Here is a 19,295-nt window from a genome sequence, read left to right as displayed (position 1 = left end):
CACGCCCAGTAAGAAGTTTAAGATGCGAGGGAACGGTTGACAAAAAAAGAAAGAAATCACAGAGAAAATATATTTATTTATTTAGGGTGGTCTAATGAATATTTAAAAATAGGCCTAGTGACGTCCCTGACTGGAACTAAGGGGCCCAGCCCGAACCATGAAAAACAGCTCCAGACCATTATTCCTCCTCCACCAAAGTTTACAGTTGGCACTATGCATTCAGGCAGGTTGCGTTCTCCTGGCATCCGCCAAACCAAGATTCGTCCATTGTACTGCCAGATGGTGATGCGTGATTCATCACTCCAGAGAACGCGTTTCCATTGCTCCAGAGTCCAATGGCGGCGGGCTTTACAACACTCTTTACAACACTTTACAACACACAGTCAACGCTTGGCACTGAGCATGGTGATCTTAGGCTTACTGCTCAGCCATGGAAACCCATTTCATGAAGCTCCCAACGAATAGTTATTGTGCTGACGTTGCTTCCAGAGGCAGTTTGGAACTCTGTAGTGAGTGTTGCAACTGAGGACAGTCCATTTTTATGCGCTTCAGCACTCAGCGGTCCCGTTCTGTGAGCTTGTGTGGCCTACAACTTTGTGGCTGAGCCATTGTTGCTCCTACACATTTCCACTTCATAATAAACATCAAACTTAGAGTTGACTGGGGCAGCTCTATGAGGGCAGAAATTTGATTAACTGATTGTTGGAAAGGTGGCATCCTATGACGGTGCCACATTAAAAGTCACTGAGCTCTTGAGTAAGGCCAGCTAATGTTTATTTATGGAGATTGTATGGCTATGTGCTCAATATTATACACCTGACAGCAACAGGTGTGGCTGAAATAGCCAAATCCACTCATTTGAAGGGGTGTCCACATACTTTTGTATATATAGTGTATTTTAATAGGCTACATATTTGTATTCATTTCACCTTTATTTAACCAGGTAGGCTAGTTGACAACAAGTTCTCATTTGCAACTGCGACCTGGCCAAGATAAAGCACAGCAATTCGACACATTCAACAGAGTTACACATGGAATAAACAAAACATAGTCAATAATACAGTAAAACAAAATAAAACAAAAAGTCTATATACAGTGAGCGCAAATGAGGTAAGATAAGGGAGTTAAGGCAATAAATAGGCCATGGTGGTGAATAAATTACAATATAGCAATTAAAATACTGGAATGGTAGATGTGCAGAAGATGAATGTGCAAGTAGAGATACTGGGGTGCAAAGGAGCAACAGCAATAAATAAATACAGTATGGGGATGAAGTAGGTAGATAGATGGGCTGTTTACAGATGGGCTATGTACAGGTGCAGTGATCTGTGAGCTGCCCTGACAGCTGGTGCTTAAAGCTAGTGAGGGAGATATGAGTCTCCAGCGTCAGAGATTTTTGCAGTTTCTTCCAGTCATTGGCAGCAGAGAACTGGAAGGAAAGACGACCAAAGGAAGAATTGGCTTAGGGGGTGACCAGTGAGATATACCTGCTGGAGCGCGTGCTACGAGTGGGTGCTGCTATGGTGACCAGTGAGCTGAGATAAGGCGGGGTTTTACCTAGCAGGGACTTGTAGATAACCTGTAGCCAGTGGGTTTGGTGACGAGTATGAAGCGAGGGCACACCAACGAGAGTGTACAGGTCGCAATGGTGGGTAGTGTATGGAGCTTTGGTGACAAAACGGATGGCACTGTGAAAGACTGCGTCCAGTTTGTTGAATAGAGTGTTGGAGGCAATTTTATAGATGACATCACCGAAGTCGAGGATCGGTAGGATGGTCAGTGTTATTAGGGTATGTTTGGCAGCATGAGTGAAGGATGCTTTGTTGCGATATAGGAAGCCAGTTCCTGATTTAATTTTGGATTTGAAATGCTTAATGTGAGTCTGGAAGGAGAGTTTACAGTCTAAACAGACACCTAGGTAGTTGTAGTTGTCCACGTATTCTAAGTCAGAACCGTCCAGTAGTGATGCTGGACTGGCGAGCAGGTGCGGGCAGTGATCGGTTGAATAGTATGCATTTCGTTTGACTTGCTTTTAAGAGCAGTTGTAGGCCACGGAAGGAGAGGTGTATGGCATTGAAGCTCGTCTGGAGGTTAGTTAATTAACACAGTGTCCAAAGAGGGGCCAGAAGTATACAGAATGGTGTCGTCTGCGTAGAGGTGTACCAGAGAATCACCAGCAGCAAGAGCAACATCATTGATGTATTCAGAGAAGAGAGTCGGCCTGAGGAATGAACCCTGTGGCACCCCCATAGAGGCTGCCAGAGGTCCAGACAACAGGCCCTCCGATTTGACACACTGAACTATCAGAGAAGTAGTTGGTAAACCAGGCGAGGCAATCATTTGAGAAAACAAGGCTGTTGAGTCCGCCAATAAGAATGTGGTGATTGAGTCCAAAGCCTTGGCCAGGTCAATGAATACGGCTGCACAGTAATGTCTCTTATTGATGGCGGTTATGATGTCATTTAGGACCTTGAGCGTGGCTGAGGTGCACCCATGACCAGCTCTGAAACCAGATTGCATAGCGGAGGAGGTGCGGTGGGATTCGAAATGGTCGGCAATCTGTTTGTTAACTTGGCTTTCGAAGACCTTAGAAAGACAGAGTAGGATAGATATACAGTGGGGAGAACAAGTATTTGATACACTGCCGATTTTGCAGGTTTTCCTACTTACAAAGCATGTAGAGGTCTGTCATTTTTATCATAGGTACACTTCAACTGTGAGAGACGGAATCTAAAACAAAAATGCAGAAAATCACATTGTATGATTTTTAAGTAATTAATTAGCATTTTATTGCATGACATAAGTATTTGATACATCAGAAAAGCAGAACTTAATATTTGGTACAGAAACCTTTGTTTGCAATTATAGAGATCATACGTTTCCTGTAGTTCTTGACCAGGTTTGCACACACTGCAGCAGGGAATTTGGCCCACTCCTCCATACAGACCTTCTCCAGATCCTTCAGATTTCGGGGCTGTCGCTGGGCAATACCGACTTCCAGCTCCCTCCAAAGATGTTCTATTGGGTTCAGGTCTGGAGACTGGCTAGGCCACTCCAGGACCTTGAGATGCTTCTTACGGAGCCACTCCTTAGTTGCCCTGGCTGTGTGTTTCGGGTCGTTGTCATGCTGGAAGACCCAGCCACGACCCATTTTCAATGCTCTTACTGAAGGAAGGAGGCTGTTGGCCAAGATCTCGCAATACATGGCCCCATCCATCCTCCCCTCAATACGCTGCAGTCCTCCTGTCCCCTTTGCAGAAAAGCATCCCCAAAGAATGATGTTTCCACCTCCATTTTTCATGGTTCGGATGGTGTTCTTGGGGTTGTACTCATCCTTCTTCCTAAAAACACGGTGAGTGGAGTTTAGACCAAAAATCTCTATTTTTGTCTCATCAGACCACATGACCTTCTCCCATTCCTCCTCTGGATCATCCAGATGGTCATTGGAAAACTTCAGACGGGCCTGGACATGCGCTGGCTTGAGCAGGGGGACCTTGCGTGCGCTGCAGGATTTTAATCCATGACGACGTAGTGTGTTACTAATAGTTTTCTTTGAGACTGTGGTCCCAGCTCTCTTCAGGTCATTGACCATGTCCTGCCGGGTAGTTCTGGGCTGATCCCTCACTGATCCCTCAGGTCTGTGAGAGCCGGAATTCTTACTGGTTGGTAGGTGATCAAATCCTTATGTCATGCAATAAAATGCAAATGAATTACATAAAAATCATACAATGTGATTTTCTGGATTTATTTTTAGATTCCGTCTCTCACAGTTGAAATGACAGACCGCTACATGCTTTGTAAGTAGGAAAACCTGCAAAATCTGCAGTGTATCAAATACTTGTTCTCCCCACTGTAGGTCTGTAGCAGTTTGGGTCTAGAGTGTCATACCTTTGAAGAGGGGGATGACCGCGGCAGCTTTCCAATCTTTGGGAATCTCAGACGTTACGAAAGAGAGGTTGAATAGGCTAGTAATAGGGGTTGCAACAATTTCGGCATATAATTTTAGAAAGAGAGGGTCCAGATTGTCTAGCCTGGCTGATTTGTAGGGGTCCAGATTTCGCAGCTCTTTCAGAACATCAGCTATCTAGATTTGGATAAAGGAGAAATGGTGGGGGCTTTGGCGGGTTGCTGTGGAGGGTGCCGGGCAGTTGATCGGGGTAGGGGTAGCCAGGTGGAAAGCATGGCCAGCCGTAGAGAAATGCTTATTGAAATTCTCAATTATAGTGGATTTATCAGTGGTGACAGTGTCTCCTAGCCTCAGAGCAGTGGGCAGCTGGGAGGAGGTGCTCTTATTCTCCATGGACTTTACAGTGTCCCAGAACTTTTTGAGTTAGGAATACAGGATGCAAATTTCTGCTTGAAAAAGTTAGCCTTAGCTTTCCTAACTGCCTGTGTATATTTCTTCCTAACTTCCCTGAAAAGTTGCATATCACTGGGGCTGTTTGATGCTAATGCAGAACGCCACAGGATGTTTTTGTGCTCGTCAAGGGCAGACAGGTCTGGAGTGAACCAAGGACAATATCTATTCCTAGTTCTACATTTTTTGAACGGGGCATGCATATTTAAGATGGTGAGGAAGGTACTTTTAAAGAATAGCCAGGCATCATCTACTGACGTGATGAGGTCAATGTCATTCCAGTATACACAGGCCAGGTCGATTAGAAAGGCATGCTCGCAGAAGTGTTTTAGGGAGCATTTGACAGTGATGAGGGGTGGTCGTTTGGTCGCAGACCCATTACAGATGCAGGCAATGAGGCAGTGGTCGCTGAGATCTTAATTGAAAACAGCAGAGGTGTATTTGGAGGGCGAGTTAGTTAGGATGACATCCATGAGGGTGCCCATCTTTAAGGATTTGGAGTTGTACCTGGTAGGTTCATTGATAATTTGTGTGAGATTGAGGGCATCAAGCTTGGATTGTAGGATGGCCAGGGTGTTAAGCATGTCCCAGTTTAGGTCACCTAGTAGCACGAGCTCAGAAGATAGATGGGGGGCAATCAATTCACATATGGTATCGAGGGCACAGCTGGGGCAGAAGGAGGTCTATAGCAAGTGGTAACAGTGAGAGACTTGTTTCTGGAAAGGTACATTTTTAGAAGTAGAAGCTTGAATTGTTTGGGTGCAGAGTTCTGAATTACTATTTTTGCAGTGGATTTCAACACCGCCCCCTTTGGCAGTTCTATCTTGGCGGAAAATGTTATAGTTAGCGATGGAGATTTCAGGGTATTTGGTGGTTTTCCTAAGCCAGGATTCAGACATGGCTAAGGCATCCAGGTCAGCAGAGTGTGCTAAAGCAGTGAGTAAGACAAACTTAGGGAGTAGGCTTCTAATGTTAACATGCAGGAAACCAAGGCTTATATCGTTACAGAAGTCAACAAATGAGAGCACCTGGGGAGTGGGAGTGGAGCTAGGCACTGCAGGACCTGGATTAACCTCTACATCACCAGAGGAACAGAGGAGAAGTAGGATAAGGGTATGGCTAAATGCTATAAGAACTGGCCGTCTGGCACGTTCGGAACAGAGAGTAAAAGGAGCAGGTTTCTGGGCACGATAGCATAGATTCAAGGCGCAATGTACAGACAAAGGTAAGGTAGGATGTGAGTGCATTGGAGGTAAACCTAACCTGGAGGTATATATATATGGAAAAGGGGTTACCTAGTAAGTTGCACAACTGAATGCATGTAACCAAAATATGTATTCTGCATTTAACTTAACCCCTCTGAATCAGAGAGGTGCGGGGTCTGCCTTAATCGACATCATCGGCACCTGGGGAGCAGTTGTTGGGGGTTAACTACCTTGCTAAAAGAGCAGAACGACAGATTTTTTCCACATTGCCGGCTCAGGGATTTGAACCAGCAACCTTTCGTTTACTGGCCCAACGCTCTTAACCGCTAACCTGCCACCCACAGTATGTTTGTTACACTGGTAAGGCATTTTTAACCGGAACCAACAGGAACCTTTAATTATATCCTCTCCATAGCCATGCAAATGCGACAGAGAGCTACTGATTAATAGACTGGAAACGATATGAACTGAGTTCTCCCTACAACATCCCTGCTCAATGTGTAAATGTACACTACCGGTCAACAATTTTAGAACACCTACTCATTCAAGGGTTTTTCTTTATGGAATCGTGTAGTAACCAAAAAAAAGTGTTAAACAAATAAAAAAATATTTTATATTTCAGATTCTTCAAATAGCCACCCTTTGCCTTGATGACAGCTTTGGACACTCCTGGCATTCTCTCAACCAGCTTCATGACGTAATCACCTGAACAAGCATAGACCAGATTCTGAGTTATGATGGGGTTGGAACTAAGCTCACGAGGCATTTAAATATCCCTCAAGAATTAGGGGTATATACAGTGCTCTCCGAAATTATCGGGACAGTAAATCATTTTTTGTCTTTTGGCTCTACTCCAAAAGTTTGGATTTGAACTCAAACAATGACAATGAGATTGCAGTGCAGAAAGTTACAGAAGCACAAATATCATACTCACCAAAAAATGCTAACTTCCCCTGTTATTGTAATGGTGAGAGGTTAGCATGTTTTAGGTGTATGATATTTGTGCATCTGTAACTTACTCACTCATCATGATTCACATTAATTTAGGATTATCCATAATCATGGTAGCATCCACATTCACGTAGAAGTGATTAGAAACATTCTACTCTTATTTACAAAATGTTTACCATTCATTTCTATTGGACACAAAACCATCTGAAACACAACCAAAAATAGAAAATGCATCCAACAAATGTGTAGAGTCACAAGCTTGATGTAGTAATTTGGGAAAACAAATACTTATTTTTGACTACTTTAATACACATTTGCTTTAATACAAGTGAATTTGTCCGAATACTTTTGCTCCTCTAAAATGTTGGGACTTTGTACAAAAGGTTCTATAATTTCTAAACGGTTCACCCGATATGGATGAAAATACCATTGTTTGATTTCAAATCCAAACGTGTCAAGTATAGAGCTAAAAGAAAAAATTCATTGTGTCAAGTCACTCCTGTGAAAGGGAGTATATGAGTAGGGTGTAACATCTGAGTCATATGCCACCATAAAAGGTGTGTGGGCCGACCCTCTCGTTGTCACCACCTGCGGGGAGGTGAGACCTTTGGGAGCTAGTGGCTAGGCTAATTATCTACCTTAAGCACACCTTTTCCCTCTCAATTAACCTCTCATTTATGGGTCATGCCACAGCCCGGCATGTGTAATTAAATTGTATTTGCATTTAATTAAATAATTCACACTAAGATAAGCTCTGCCAATGAGAACGGTGTGGTCCCTCTGATACACCATAAGGGAACGGTAGTGCATCTCTCTCTCCCTCTCCAACACAACCTGGCCCTTTGGAAAGGCAAATACGAGTTCTAGGGAAGACTCGAGGGTAGAATCTAAAAAATAGCACCAACATTCTAAAGATACACAAGCATGGTTTGTGTGGTCCAGAGAATAGGAAACAAATAATTTACCACCCTGTGTGGTAATCATGTGCCTCTGAGGAAAGTTACCTATTTGGCTAACTGAGTGAGGACCGAGAAGTGGTATAAAAATGTGGGCCAGTGACTCACCCCTTTCTGATGACAATAATGATAGCCCCCAGGAGCAGGATGAGCACCACCAGGCCCCCAGCACACACCCCCAGGATCAGCCCCATCTCCTCTGAGTGTTGGGACACTTCCAGAGCCCGTCGGTGGTCCTTACAGGCCGCTGAGAGAGAGTGATGAAGGGAGGAGGGGGGAAGCAGAGATGGGATGAAGTGAGAGAGAAAAGAGGTGGGACAGAGAGTGGGGTAGAAAGAGAGCAAGATAAACAGAAGGAGAGATACAGACAGAGAGGGGGGGAACAGAAAAAAGGATACAGAGAATGAAAGAAATATACAGGCTTAAAAAATGCAGGTCAACAATCATCTATGCTTATCATACACAACAGCCATCACTCTGTCAAATCCTGACTCGTAACATCACAATGGCTGCATTCACACTAGCACCCTGACCGCTGAGAAAAGATAGAATGTTTCAAAACAGACCGACTCTTCACCGCCACATCTGTGCATTCATATGCAAGGTTGAATTTATTTCTATGGCAGTGTGTTTCAAGGGACAATTGTTACATATCGAAACTGTCTGGCTACCAGAATGCACAATAAAAACGTTTACAAAAAGGGTGTGTGGTGCCCACATTTTAAGCAGCCAATAGAGAATCACCATGACCTCACCGGCGCATCAGCTCCTCCTAAAATAGACACCTTGTGTTCATTAGACAAAATAATTGGATGGGAGACACAAAGAGACCACTGTCATGTGAGAGCTTTTCAATAGGCAAATCATATTGGCTATTTCTCTGCTCGTTTAATAAACGAGATTTGTGTCTCCTACGACAACAAAAGCCATTTGTGTCTTTGAGTGATGCACAGGATAGTAGGGTTGAGATATACTGTATGAGGCCAGGGATAAAAGTTGTCTAGGACTGGGGGAATGTTTTGTAGAGGGTCTTCATAAACTTGCCACACTGAGTACCTGGGTCGTGTTCTATGGGCACCAAACAGAAGAACACAGACTGAAATAGAGTGCCTACCTGGACCTATTCGTTTTCAATTGTGTGCCCTAATGAATGTGACTTTGCTTAAAGACATTCTGTACAACCACAGTATGTTTAATGCCACATCAAAACAAGCGTTTTTTTTGTGGAAGAAATCCAAGAAAATCTAAATCCAAGATGATAGTGTGGTTAATTTAAATCTACACGAGTACAGTAGAGTATGGGTGGCAGGTAGTCTAGCTGTTAAGAGCATTGGGCCTGTAACCGAAAGGTTGCTAGTTCAAATCCCCTAACCGACAAGGTGGAAAAATGTGCTGTTCTGCCCTTGAGCAAGGAAGTTAACAACTGCTCCTTGGGTGCCAATGATGTCGATTAAGGCAGCTCCCTGCACTTCTCTCATTCAGAGGGGTTAAATACAGAAGACATTTCGGTTGAATGCATTCTGTTGTGCAACTGACTAGGTATTCCCCTTTCCCCAGTATAATTTCAAGGTGTCCCAGTGTCTGTAAGATGGTAAAGGCCATTATTATAATAGCAAGTTACTCATCTCATTGGCACAAAGCTCTACACGTATGGAAATGGAAGGAGAAGCAAGAAGCTATTTATGTCTTGTAGCAGGAACCCACTTATCTACTTTCTCTGTGTAGTGTCAGCCTCTCCTTATGGCCCAAACAGCCCTGCAACCAGCCCTACTGTGCCTTTAGGAACAGTTGCACAGCCATTCTCTAGTGGAGGAGAAAGTCAGAGCTGGCCTAAGGAAAGAGGTCTAGATAGCTAGCTAGCGTTTGGAATAAAGAGGCTCACAAGGGCAAAATGAGATCTGGGGCATAGGAAAGGGAAAATAAGCCATGTTTTAGCCCTCTCCTTCTACAACCAGGCCCAGGGGCATTTTACCGACCTCATCCCTATGGGGGAGAACTCTTACAGTACATTTTGGGAAGGTTTGTGGTTGGTGCGGAGTGTTTAATGAAAAATCACCAAGTACTGTTTATGGTAGGGGATAGTCCCAAAGTTTTAGCAGCCATGTATGTACACTGACACTAATGTTTTTACAGTCTATTACATTTATTCAGATAATTACCATAGATGTCATTGGTGTACAGGTCACGTAGACTAATGGACTCTGTGCCTTGTGTCTCTCCTGACAAAATGGATACATCCTTGGAGTTCTATACACGAGTATCACCGGTAATCTTTTTGTGTATCACAAGTTTGCTTGACATACAAGGGTGACAGTTACAACTAATTCAGCCAGCCTCCCTTCAGAAAGCATTCGTACTCTTTGACTTATTCCACATTTTGTTAAGTTACAGGCTGAATTCAAAATGGATTAAATATATTTGTTTTTCTCACCCATCTACACACAATACCCCATAATGACAAAGTGAAAACATGGTTTTAGAAATGTGTGCAAATTTATTGAAAATTAAATACAGAAAGGTCAAATTTACATAAGTATTCACACCCCTAAGTCAATATTTTGTAGAAGCACCTTTGGCAGCAATTACAGCTGCGAGTCTTTCTGGGTAAGTTTCTAAGAGCTTTCCACACCTGGATTGTCAAATCCAATAAAACTTTGTCACATGTGCCCGAATACAACCTTACTGTGAAATGCTAACTTGAAAGCCCCTATACAACAGGGGGTAACGGTACCGAGTCATTGTGCATGGGTACAAGTTAGTTGAGGTAATTTGTACATGGAGGTAGGGGTGAAGGGACTATGCATAGATAATAAACAGCGAGCAGCAACACTGTACAAAACAATTGGGGGGGGTCAATGTAATAGTCTGGTGGCCATTTGATTAATTGTTCAGCAGTCTTATGGCTTTGGTTAAGGATCCTTTTGGTCCTAGATTGCCGTGCGGTAGCAGAGAAAACAGTCTATGACTTGGGTGACTGGAGTCTATGACAATTTTATGGGCTTTCCTCTGACACCGCCTATTATATAGATCCTGGATTGCAGGAAGCTTGGTCCCAGTGATGTACTGGGCCGTACGTACTACCCTCTGTAGCGCCTTACGGTCAGATGCCAAGCAGTTGTCATACCAGGCGGTGATACAACCGGTCAGGATGCTCTCGATGGTGCAGCTGTAGAACTTTTGAGGATCTGGGGACCCATGGCAAATCTTTTCAATCTCCTGAGGGGAAAAGGTTTTGTCGTGCCCTCTTCATGACTGTCTTGGTGTGTTTGGACCACGATTGTTCGTTGGTGATGTGGACACCAAGGAATTTGAAGATCTCGACCCGCTCCACTACAGCCCCGTTGATGTTAATCCTTGGGGTTCTGTACACGAGTGTTGTGCAACATTTGCCCATTATTCTTTTCAAAATTCTTCAAGCTATGTCAAATTGGTTGTTGGTCATTGCAAGACAAACATTTTCAAGTCTTTCCATAGATTTTCAAGTACATTTAAGTTAAAACGGCCACTCAGGAACATTCATTGTCTTCTTGGTAAGCAACCTCAGTGTACTGTAGATATGGCCATGTGTTTTAGGTTATTGTCCTGCTGAAAGATGAATTCATCTCCCAGTATCTGATGGGTAGCAGACTGATCCAGGTTTTCCTCTAGGATTTTGCATGTGCTTAGCTCCATTACATTAATCGTTTTATCCTGAAATACTCCCTAAACGATTACAATCATACCCATAACATGATGCTACCACTATGCTTGAAAATATGGAGAGTGGAACTCAGTAATGTGTTTTTACCCAAATATAACTATTTCTATTCAGGACATAAAGTGAATTGCTTTGCCACATTTTTTGCAGTATCACTTTAATGACTTGTTGCAAACAGGATACCGGCTTCCTTCTTTTCACTCTGTCATTTGGGATAGTATTGTGGAGTAACTAAAATGTTGTTGATCCATCCTCAGTTCTCTCTGGTAACTGTTTTAAAGTCACATTTGGCCTCTTGGTGAAATCCCATGAGGTCAATGGCGTTATGAAGGACGCCTGTATCTGGGTGTGTTGATACCCCATCCAAAGTGTAATCATTAACTTCAGCATGCTCAACGGGATACTCAATGTCTTCTTTTTTAAAATCCATCTACCAGTAGGTAACATTCTTTACAAGGCTTTGGAAAGCCTCCATGGTCCTTATAGTTGAAACTGTGTTGAGAATTCACTGCTCGACTGAGGGACCTTACAGATTATTGTATGTGTGGGGCACAAAGTAGAGATAGTCATTCAAAAATCATGTTAAACTCTATTACTGCACACAGTTAGTCCATGCAACTTATTATGTGACTTGTTAAGCACATTTCTACTCCTGAACTTTTATACATTTGCCTTAAGAAAGGGGCTGCATGCATATTCACTCAAGACAGCTCAGCTTTTCATTTAAGGGGGAAACCCCCAGTGAGGCTCGAGGAACCTCTAATGGCAAACATCAGATACGGCAACATGCAATCCCAGTTTTTCCCATCCTTATCGATTACCTTCCTGAACTTTGACTTCAGGGAATGGCTGAATCTCTCATATTCCGTCTGAGGATGGTAAACCGATGGCCTCAACTGTTTCACCTGCCACAATTTACAAAGCTCCGCCATAAGGCGGGACATAAAGGGGGCCCATTGTCAGTAAGGATCTCCTTTGGAACCCCTACCCTGGTGAACAGGAGCACTAGTTCCTTGGAAATATTTTTGGAAGCCATCGTCCGAAGGGGAATGGCTTCTGTGTAGCAAGTGGCATAATCTAGAATGACCAGAATGTATTGGTGCCCTCTTGCAGATTTGGGTAGTGGGCCCACTATATCCATTGCTATCCTCTCAAATGGCGTTTCGATTATGGGGAGTGGCACTAACGGGCTTCTAACAGCTGGTCGGAGAGTTGTTAAAATCTCTTTGGGCTAGGGGGTATATTTTCATGTCCGGATGAAAAGCGTGCCCAAGTAAACTGCCAGCTACTCAGGCCCAGAAGCTAGGATATGCATATCATTAGTATATTTGAATAGACAACACTCTGAAGTTTCCAAAACTGTTTGAATGATATCTGTGAGTATAGCAGAACTTATTTGGCAGGCGAAAACGGGATGACAAACCATCCCGGAAAAAATAAATTGGAGGTCACTCTCTTTTCATTGGGAATCTAGAAGTCTAAGGCAGTTGCTTGCAGTTCCTATTGCTTCCACTGGATGTCAATTGTCTTTAGAAATTGTTTGATGTTTTTCCTTTGTGTAATGAAGAAGTAGGGCTGACCAGAACGAGGGTCGAGTGAAGTGTACTGTTTGATTGAGGCGCGTGACCAGAAATGTATTGAACGCAGTTTATCCCATCTTAAATTATATAGACTATTCACCTTAAAAAAATACCTAAAGTTGTCTTAGGAAAGTTGTTTGAAATGTTTGGACAAAGATTACAGGTAACTTATGAGATATTTTGTAGTCATGTGGCGTGAGTTGGAACCAGTGTTTTTCTGGATCAAACGCGCCAAATAAATTGACATTTTGGATATATAACAATGGAATGAATCGAACAAAAGGACCATTTGTGATGTTTATGGGACATATTGGAGTGCCAACAGAAGAAGCTTGTCAAAGGTAATGCATGAATTATATCTTTATTTCTGAGTTTCGTGTCGTGCCTGGCGGGTGAATGATGATTGTCTGTCTTTGTTTGATGGGGTGCTTTCCTCAAATAAAAGCATTGTTTGCTTTCGCCATAAAGCCTTTTTGAAATCTGACACAGCGGCTGAATTAACAACAAGTGTAGCTTTAATGTGGTGTATTGCATGTGTGATTTCATGAAAGTTTAATATTTATAGTATTTTTATTTTATTTGGCTCTGCCATTTCACTGGATGTTGTCAATTCAATCCCGTTAATGGGATTTGATCCCTAAGATTAACTGGCACTCTCCACAATTCCTGAGCCACTTCAGCCTGAATTCCTGGCCAGTAAAACCTCCCTACAATCCGGTCTCAGGTTTTAATCGATACCAAGGTGTCCACCTAGAATGTGCCCATGAGCTAGATCCAGTACTGTCCCCCGGTACAGGGTGGGGACCAACAACTGTTCCACAGACTCTGTACACCAAACCCTTTTTCATGATGAAGTGGAGAAAACTATTAGGCATCATCCCATCATTTATGGGAGTACCATCTACGACCTGCACATCTGTTCTGGCTTGCTGCAGGGTTGGATCCTGGTTTTGGGCCATCCCGAAGTTAGTCAGGGACCCTGCCAGGTCTGCTGGTTTTAGATAGTCGTCCTCTGGATTCAGATTGATCACCAGCCCCACTAGTACCGGGCTGCTCGTTATCAACGAGGTCTGCCACTTCTTCCTCATCCTCCCCTATTAGCACCTGTGAGGATGGCACCTGGGAGACCACTCTTCTTGGCTTGGGTTGAAGGCTACATGCTACTTCCTACTTGGTCAGGGTTGATGGCTTCTCAAATATGCCATTCTTTTGGACTAACTTCGCAAAGTTAGGAAAGTATCTACCCAGTATTACATCATATGGCATCTTTGGGACCACGCCGACCTCACAATCCAGCAGACCGCCCTCGGTTTGTATGCTGACTAAGGCTATGGGGTACAGACGGGTATCCCCATGATTGCACATCACACTGATATCCTGACTTGTATCCAGTTTATGAGTTGGCACTAGGTTTGCAACGACCAGGGTTAGCATACTGCCGGAATCCCTTCAACCTTCACATATGTTTGTTTTTTGATCATTCAAGTACAGTGGTTACAACAGGACATGCATACCATATATCAGCTTCATCTTTTTCACTGAGGTTACATTAAATTGGATATTCTTTAATAGGGCAGTAGGCTGAAATATTTCCCGGTCGATTACAATTGTAACAGATAATAAGGTTTCGCAACCCCCGGTCACGGCTTTTTCCCGTAGTGTCTTGGCCCCATTGTGATTCTTTCCTCGCGGCCCCAGACTGCTCTCTTACCCCTCCAAATGTTGAGACAGTCATACTCTGTTCGCTGGTTTGCCCAGGCCTGGGGAATGGGGATCTTTCCTCCTGTGCCTGGTCAGCTGTTCCTGCCGTACAATACCATTCAACCAGGCCCACGAGATGGTTGGTGGAAAGTACCTTGTTCTGGCCAACCCATCGTCAAACTTTTTGGGGTAGATCTTGCTGAAACTGGTTGAGTACGACGGTCTCGACGACCTCGGCGGATGAATGGGTCTCCGGTAGCAACCATTACCGTGCCAGGTGAATCAGGTCGAACATCTGTGTTCGGGGGGGGGGGGGGGTTATCGGTCACTGCCAGTCTAGTCAAAATCTCTCCCTTTAGTTTATCGTAATCCTGTGCATCTTTCAACTCCAGGTCAAAATACACTTTTTGAGCATCCCCTGACAGGTATGGTGCCAGAAGCCCTGCCCATTCTTCTTTCGGCCACCTCTCCCTCTCTGCCGTCCATTTGAAGGTGGTGAGATATGCTTCCACATCATCCTGCTCTGTCATTCCCTGAAGAAAATTATTGGCCCGCCTCTGGGTATTTGCAGCTGGTAACTGAGCCCCAATTTGGTCCGCTAGCTCCAATAGGCCTTCTCTTAACTCCCGGGTATTTCTCTCTTGCTCCTCTCTGAGCAGCTGGTTGGTGCGGTGCAGGACCTGTAACGTGTCCTGAGACATTTGCATTGAATCATGATGAGCTCAATGATGTTAAGCTCAAGTTGCCTCTTGTTGGGCGGCCGCCGCTTCTAACAGGGCCTGTATGGCACCCTCCATACTCATTATCCCGAGAAAACTGTCATAACCAAACAAAGCCACAAAAAAAAAAAAATTGACTCCCCTTTGGAGTGCTAACTGAACATTTTTTTTTCTCTACCTAACCAGCGGTATGGTTAGTCTCCACCAGGTGTGGCAAATCTCTTCAAGATTAGGAGCGTTTGTCACAAATTACGTGGGAAACTTTCACCTTAAATTACCCCAGAATGAGTTCTTTCGAACAGGACAGTACCTGTGTGTTTGTTTCTCCATCCTGGTCCATGCAGGCCACAGGCAAGGTCAAGGATAGCAGGGTTCTCGGTAGGTCCAGATCCAAACGCCAACAGGCACGTCCAAACAGTCCAGCTCATACACGGTAAATCCAGCCGATATATATTGTCTCTTTCTCTATGGTTCACAGATCCTTCCAGCCCTTTCTCTCCCTCTTCCTGGTTTGTCTTGACCCTTTATCTGTGGGTTGGCCCCACCTTCTGAGGGTTCCCCTTGCTTCTGGGAATTGGCAGTCGGCCATTTTGTGATCTGTAGTTCTGACCGGTGTGGCCATTTTAGTGATAGGGCAGAGCCAGTTTATTAGATCTGCTCTCACATATGTGCCATTTATCACTCAACCCCTTTCTTTGCTACACTACCAACACAGAGAGATGGAGAAGCCATATATAAAAAAATATGTATTTAACTGACACCCTGGACAGATAGGATCATCTTGCCACACTTAGTCTGGGAATTTCTATTAGCCAAACATTACATTTTTTCCACATTAATCCATACACCTACCGGCTGGCTGAGAGTGGGGAAATTGGCACTTAGAGGATAAATGGAAGTCTATTGTTGTGTTGGGAGCAGCCAAGAGATTGTTAATTAAATTGTCACCTGGAAGTTGATATGCAATCTCCAGCTTTGTTATCTAAACCCAAATAATGTTCCTGCACTTTGATGATCATAGGCTGTTGAAAAGTAACGCTTCACGACCAGTAAAATGCGGTGATGCAGCAGCAACCATTTTTAACGTTAGAGGGATCACATAGATAAAAAATTACTAACCACTGACACTGATGTGTTGTACCTTGACATTTAAAATGATCTGGGGTATCCTATTTGTCAGTTTAGTTCCATCAGTTTCTAAAGCTGGTCTTCTTACTTAACCCTGTCAGCCACCATATTATTTCCTGTTTTTCAAGCAGGATGTTAAAAGGCTGACAAAAAAATTGCTAAAGTTGATAATAACTCATTTGAAAGCTATTTGGGGAGTTAAAATACAAATGTGGCTGAATGTTCAAATACATTTTCATAGGGTTGTCATCAAGGCCCTTTATGTTTTCTTTCCCTCTCTCTCTCACTGCCTACAGTATGTGCTAGAGAAAAGAGACATGTACTGTGTAATGTTCATCAATGTGTCGAGGCGTAATTAATCAAAGCCCAACTGGGTGTCTGTGAGGAGCAGATGGAGTGAGACGCAGAGCTAAAATGGCTTGCCTTGCCTTTTGGATTCATGCTTCAAGAGAGCCTGGTCTCTTTCATTACTCAGTCACAAAAAGAGGCCTTCACCGAAAAGTGCACCTTGCCAAGTCAATTTACTAGCAAGACTAGCTTACTGTTGCAGCGCTATGATAACTATAAACACGTTACTTTTAGTCAGCACGATCCAACAGCGAACAACGGCAGAGGGGGAGAGCCTGTCGTGCCATCAGAAGTCAATTTCTATACCCTTTTCATGTCCATTTGAGTCCCTGTGGCAGGGTGAGAGTGGGAGGGAGGAAGGGGGGAGAAACATTGCTCATATTGATGGGCTCAGGTAGTTCCATCTGTGTTTTTGATGCCCTTCTTGAGCAGACAGGGGCCAAAAGCTCTCAGATGTTTCTCTCCCCCTCTGAGTAGTGTAGCTGTCTGACGGAAAAAGTGGAACTGCCTTTGATATGGTTGTGTCCCCCCAAACAAACATGATGAAAGCCTGATCTCTAATCTCTCCCTGCTTGCTGTCCTTTTCTCTAAAGGCAAGAGTCGGCCTCAACACTAAACAACATGGATCTTCAGAGAAATCCCCCTTCTTCTTCCACATGCTAAACTCCATCTACAGTACATGTCTGGAATACCAGCACAAAGACAAGTGTTTGGACCTGAACCCAACACATATTTTCATCTTTGGAGTTGCATTTAGAGTGTAAGGTCAACATGCTGCAGTAAAGCCTACAGGACTTCAGAGACTCGGGAGATCCATAAAAGGTCACCGTTTTGGTCAATGAAAATATTAATGTTGACTTACCTTTCCGGGCTATTCGGATGCAGTTTATTCTCGTTTCCTGAAAAAAAGAGGGAATACAGAGATCAGAGGTGGGAACATTGCCAATGCTTTGCATCCTGTAGAATGCAGGCAGTAACTATGCACCTAGCATTATATATTATTTTGGCTGAACCATAATGAACATTTTATTTTGAAAATAAAATCACAAATAAAATGATTTTCAACAGATGAAAATAAGACAAACATTCACTGTAGGATTTTCTTAGATCTTTAGGGACCAGCATATTTGATTGAAAGACACTCAAAAAGAGCCCCATGAGTGGAATACTGTATATATATTCAATCAGCTAAAATGATAGTCACTAAAATGATAGTCACATATGACACCAGTGAATGTCAAACAATATTAAAGCCAAGAGTTGAGGTGAAGTGTTTAAAGAGAGAACGGAAGATTTGATGAAAGGGAAAATAACCGAATTGTGAAGATGGCCCTGGACCAATATGCCGCTATAAAAATGAATTAATTTCCTTCAAATTTCAGCTGATGACATCTTGATGTTATGAAAAGGATCTTTGTCAAACAACACTAATGAGAATTAAGACCCTAATCCAATTCCGTCTTGCCACCTCGACGAAGAGATGCATTATCAAATTAAGATTTACAGATGCTAATTCAGGCCTTATGGGACAATTATGCCAATCTGCCCATCCGGAAAGGAGCAAGAGCCATCCTCTCAAACTGCGGCTAAATTGCCTTTTTTAATTGAAAATCCATTTCAAGCTGACTTCTTCCTAAACCCACTCAAACCTATGGTGATGTTTCTTTCCTAAAAAACAGACACGTAGCGAGGCATATTGAAGACACACACACAAACGATCCACAAACAAACTGACTAAAACATTCACACACATTCAGCTCTCTTTTTTAGCATCAGTAAGCGCTATGGAAATGTAATTGCGGGATGCTTTGGACATTTAAATACAATGGGCTCTTAGAAGACTATCAAGACAGACAAAAACCAGATCATAAAAATACAGGGGTAATTCCTCACTGCATCAAGGCAATCATTTGCAGGAATCTATGCAGGAATCCCATGCTGACTTAACACTTGTGCTTAATACAGACAAAACAAAATAAATATTGTTTTTAAACTCTCGTAAGAATATTTCAGATGAACTACATGTTCGCTCATTAGATGGCTCTCCAATTGAACGTGTCCCACATATACATACTTTGGCTTGTGTGATAGTGACTGATCCCCGATTGTTGAGTCACTGTCGCAGGACTTAAACCCGCATCCTTCCACTCAATCAAAGTCACGAAAGAGACCATGCCCAGTCTGGCTTTCCAAAAGCAAATCTGTCATTCCGGGTGATGGGGAATAAGACTGAGCAGACTTGGTTTACTGCATTTGACAGAAACATTTGTAACGCAGAAAGTAGAGGTGATATATTGCAGCTCAAACCATCCATACTGGCACGTCGTTGGTCTGTACGAGGAAAGCAGTAGAGTGGAGTTAATTGGTGATCTGGAGAGCAGAAAGGGATAGCCCACATAGGGGACACTGATGCCCTGCCGCCCACACAAACTGTGCCAGTCATGCCAGAGGGGTTGGCAGCCCTGGCAGACATCGTTACTACAGTACACGCAGGTTAGCCTGTGTGAGTGTGCCATTAGGAGACGCAGTGGGTGTTGTGATTGAAATGCTGCCCATGCTGTGGTTTTCAAAGAGCCAGTCAGAATGCATCATCTTTCAAGTGCCTCTTTACATGCATCAATCAAAGCAATTGCACACAGGCTTGACAGCAAAC

The 19,295-nt window shown here is 43.5% G+C and overlaps 1 protein-coding gene across 14 annotated transcripts in view; it reads right to left on the bottom strand.

The window, feature by feature from the left end:
- ptprub (protein tyrosine phosphatase receptor type Ub) overlaps positions 1-19,295 on the bottom strand; it is a 361,002-nt gene that overhangs the window by 77,674 nt on the left and 264,033 nt on the right. For all 14 annotated transcript variants that reach the window (XM_090229389.1, XM_090229392.1, XM_090229391.1 and 11 more), the window contains exons 13-14: positions 17,505-17,541; positions 7,578-7,716 (exon numbers count right to left, since the gene is read on the bottom strand). In XM_090229389.1, coding sequence (XP_090085515.1) covers positions 7,578-7,716; positions 17,505-17,541 — 176 coding nt within the window. The remainder of the gene's footprint in view (positions 1-7,577; positions 7,717-17,504; positions 17,542-19,295) is intronic.

The sequence above is a fragment of the Oncorhynchus mykiss genome, chromosome 3, assembly GCF_057628025.1.
Source record: "Oncorhynchus mykiss isolate SJ-2025 chromosome 3, ASM5762802v1, whole genome shotgun sequence".
Lineage (NCBI taxonomy): Eukaryota > Metazoa > Chordata > Actinopteri > Salmoniformes > Salmonidae > Oncorhynchus > Oncorhynchus mykiss.
The sequence above is the reverse complement of the archived record's forward strand: the minus strand, read 5'-3'. Positions and strand labels throughout refer to the sequence as shown.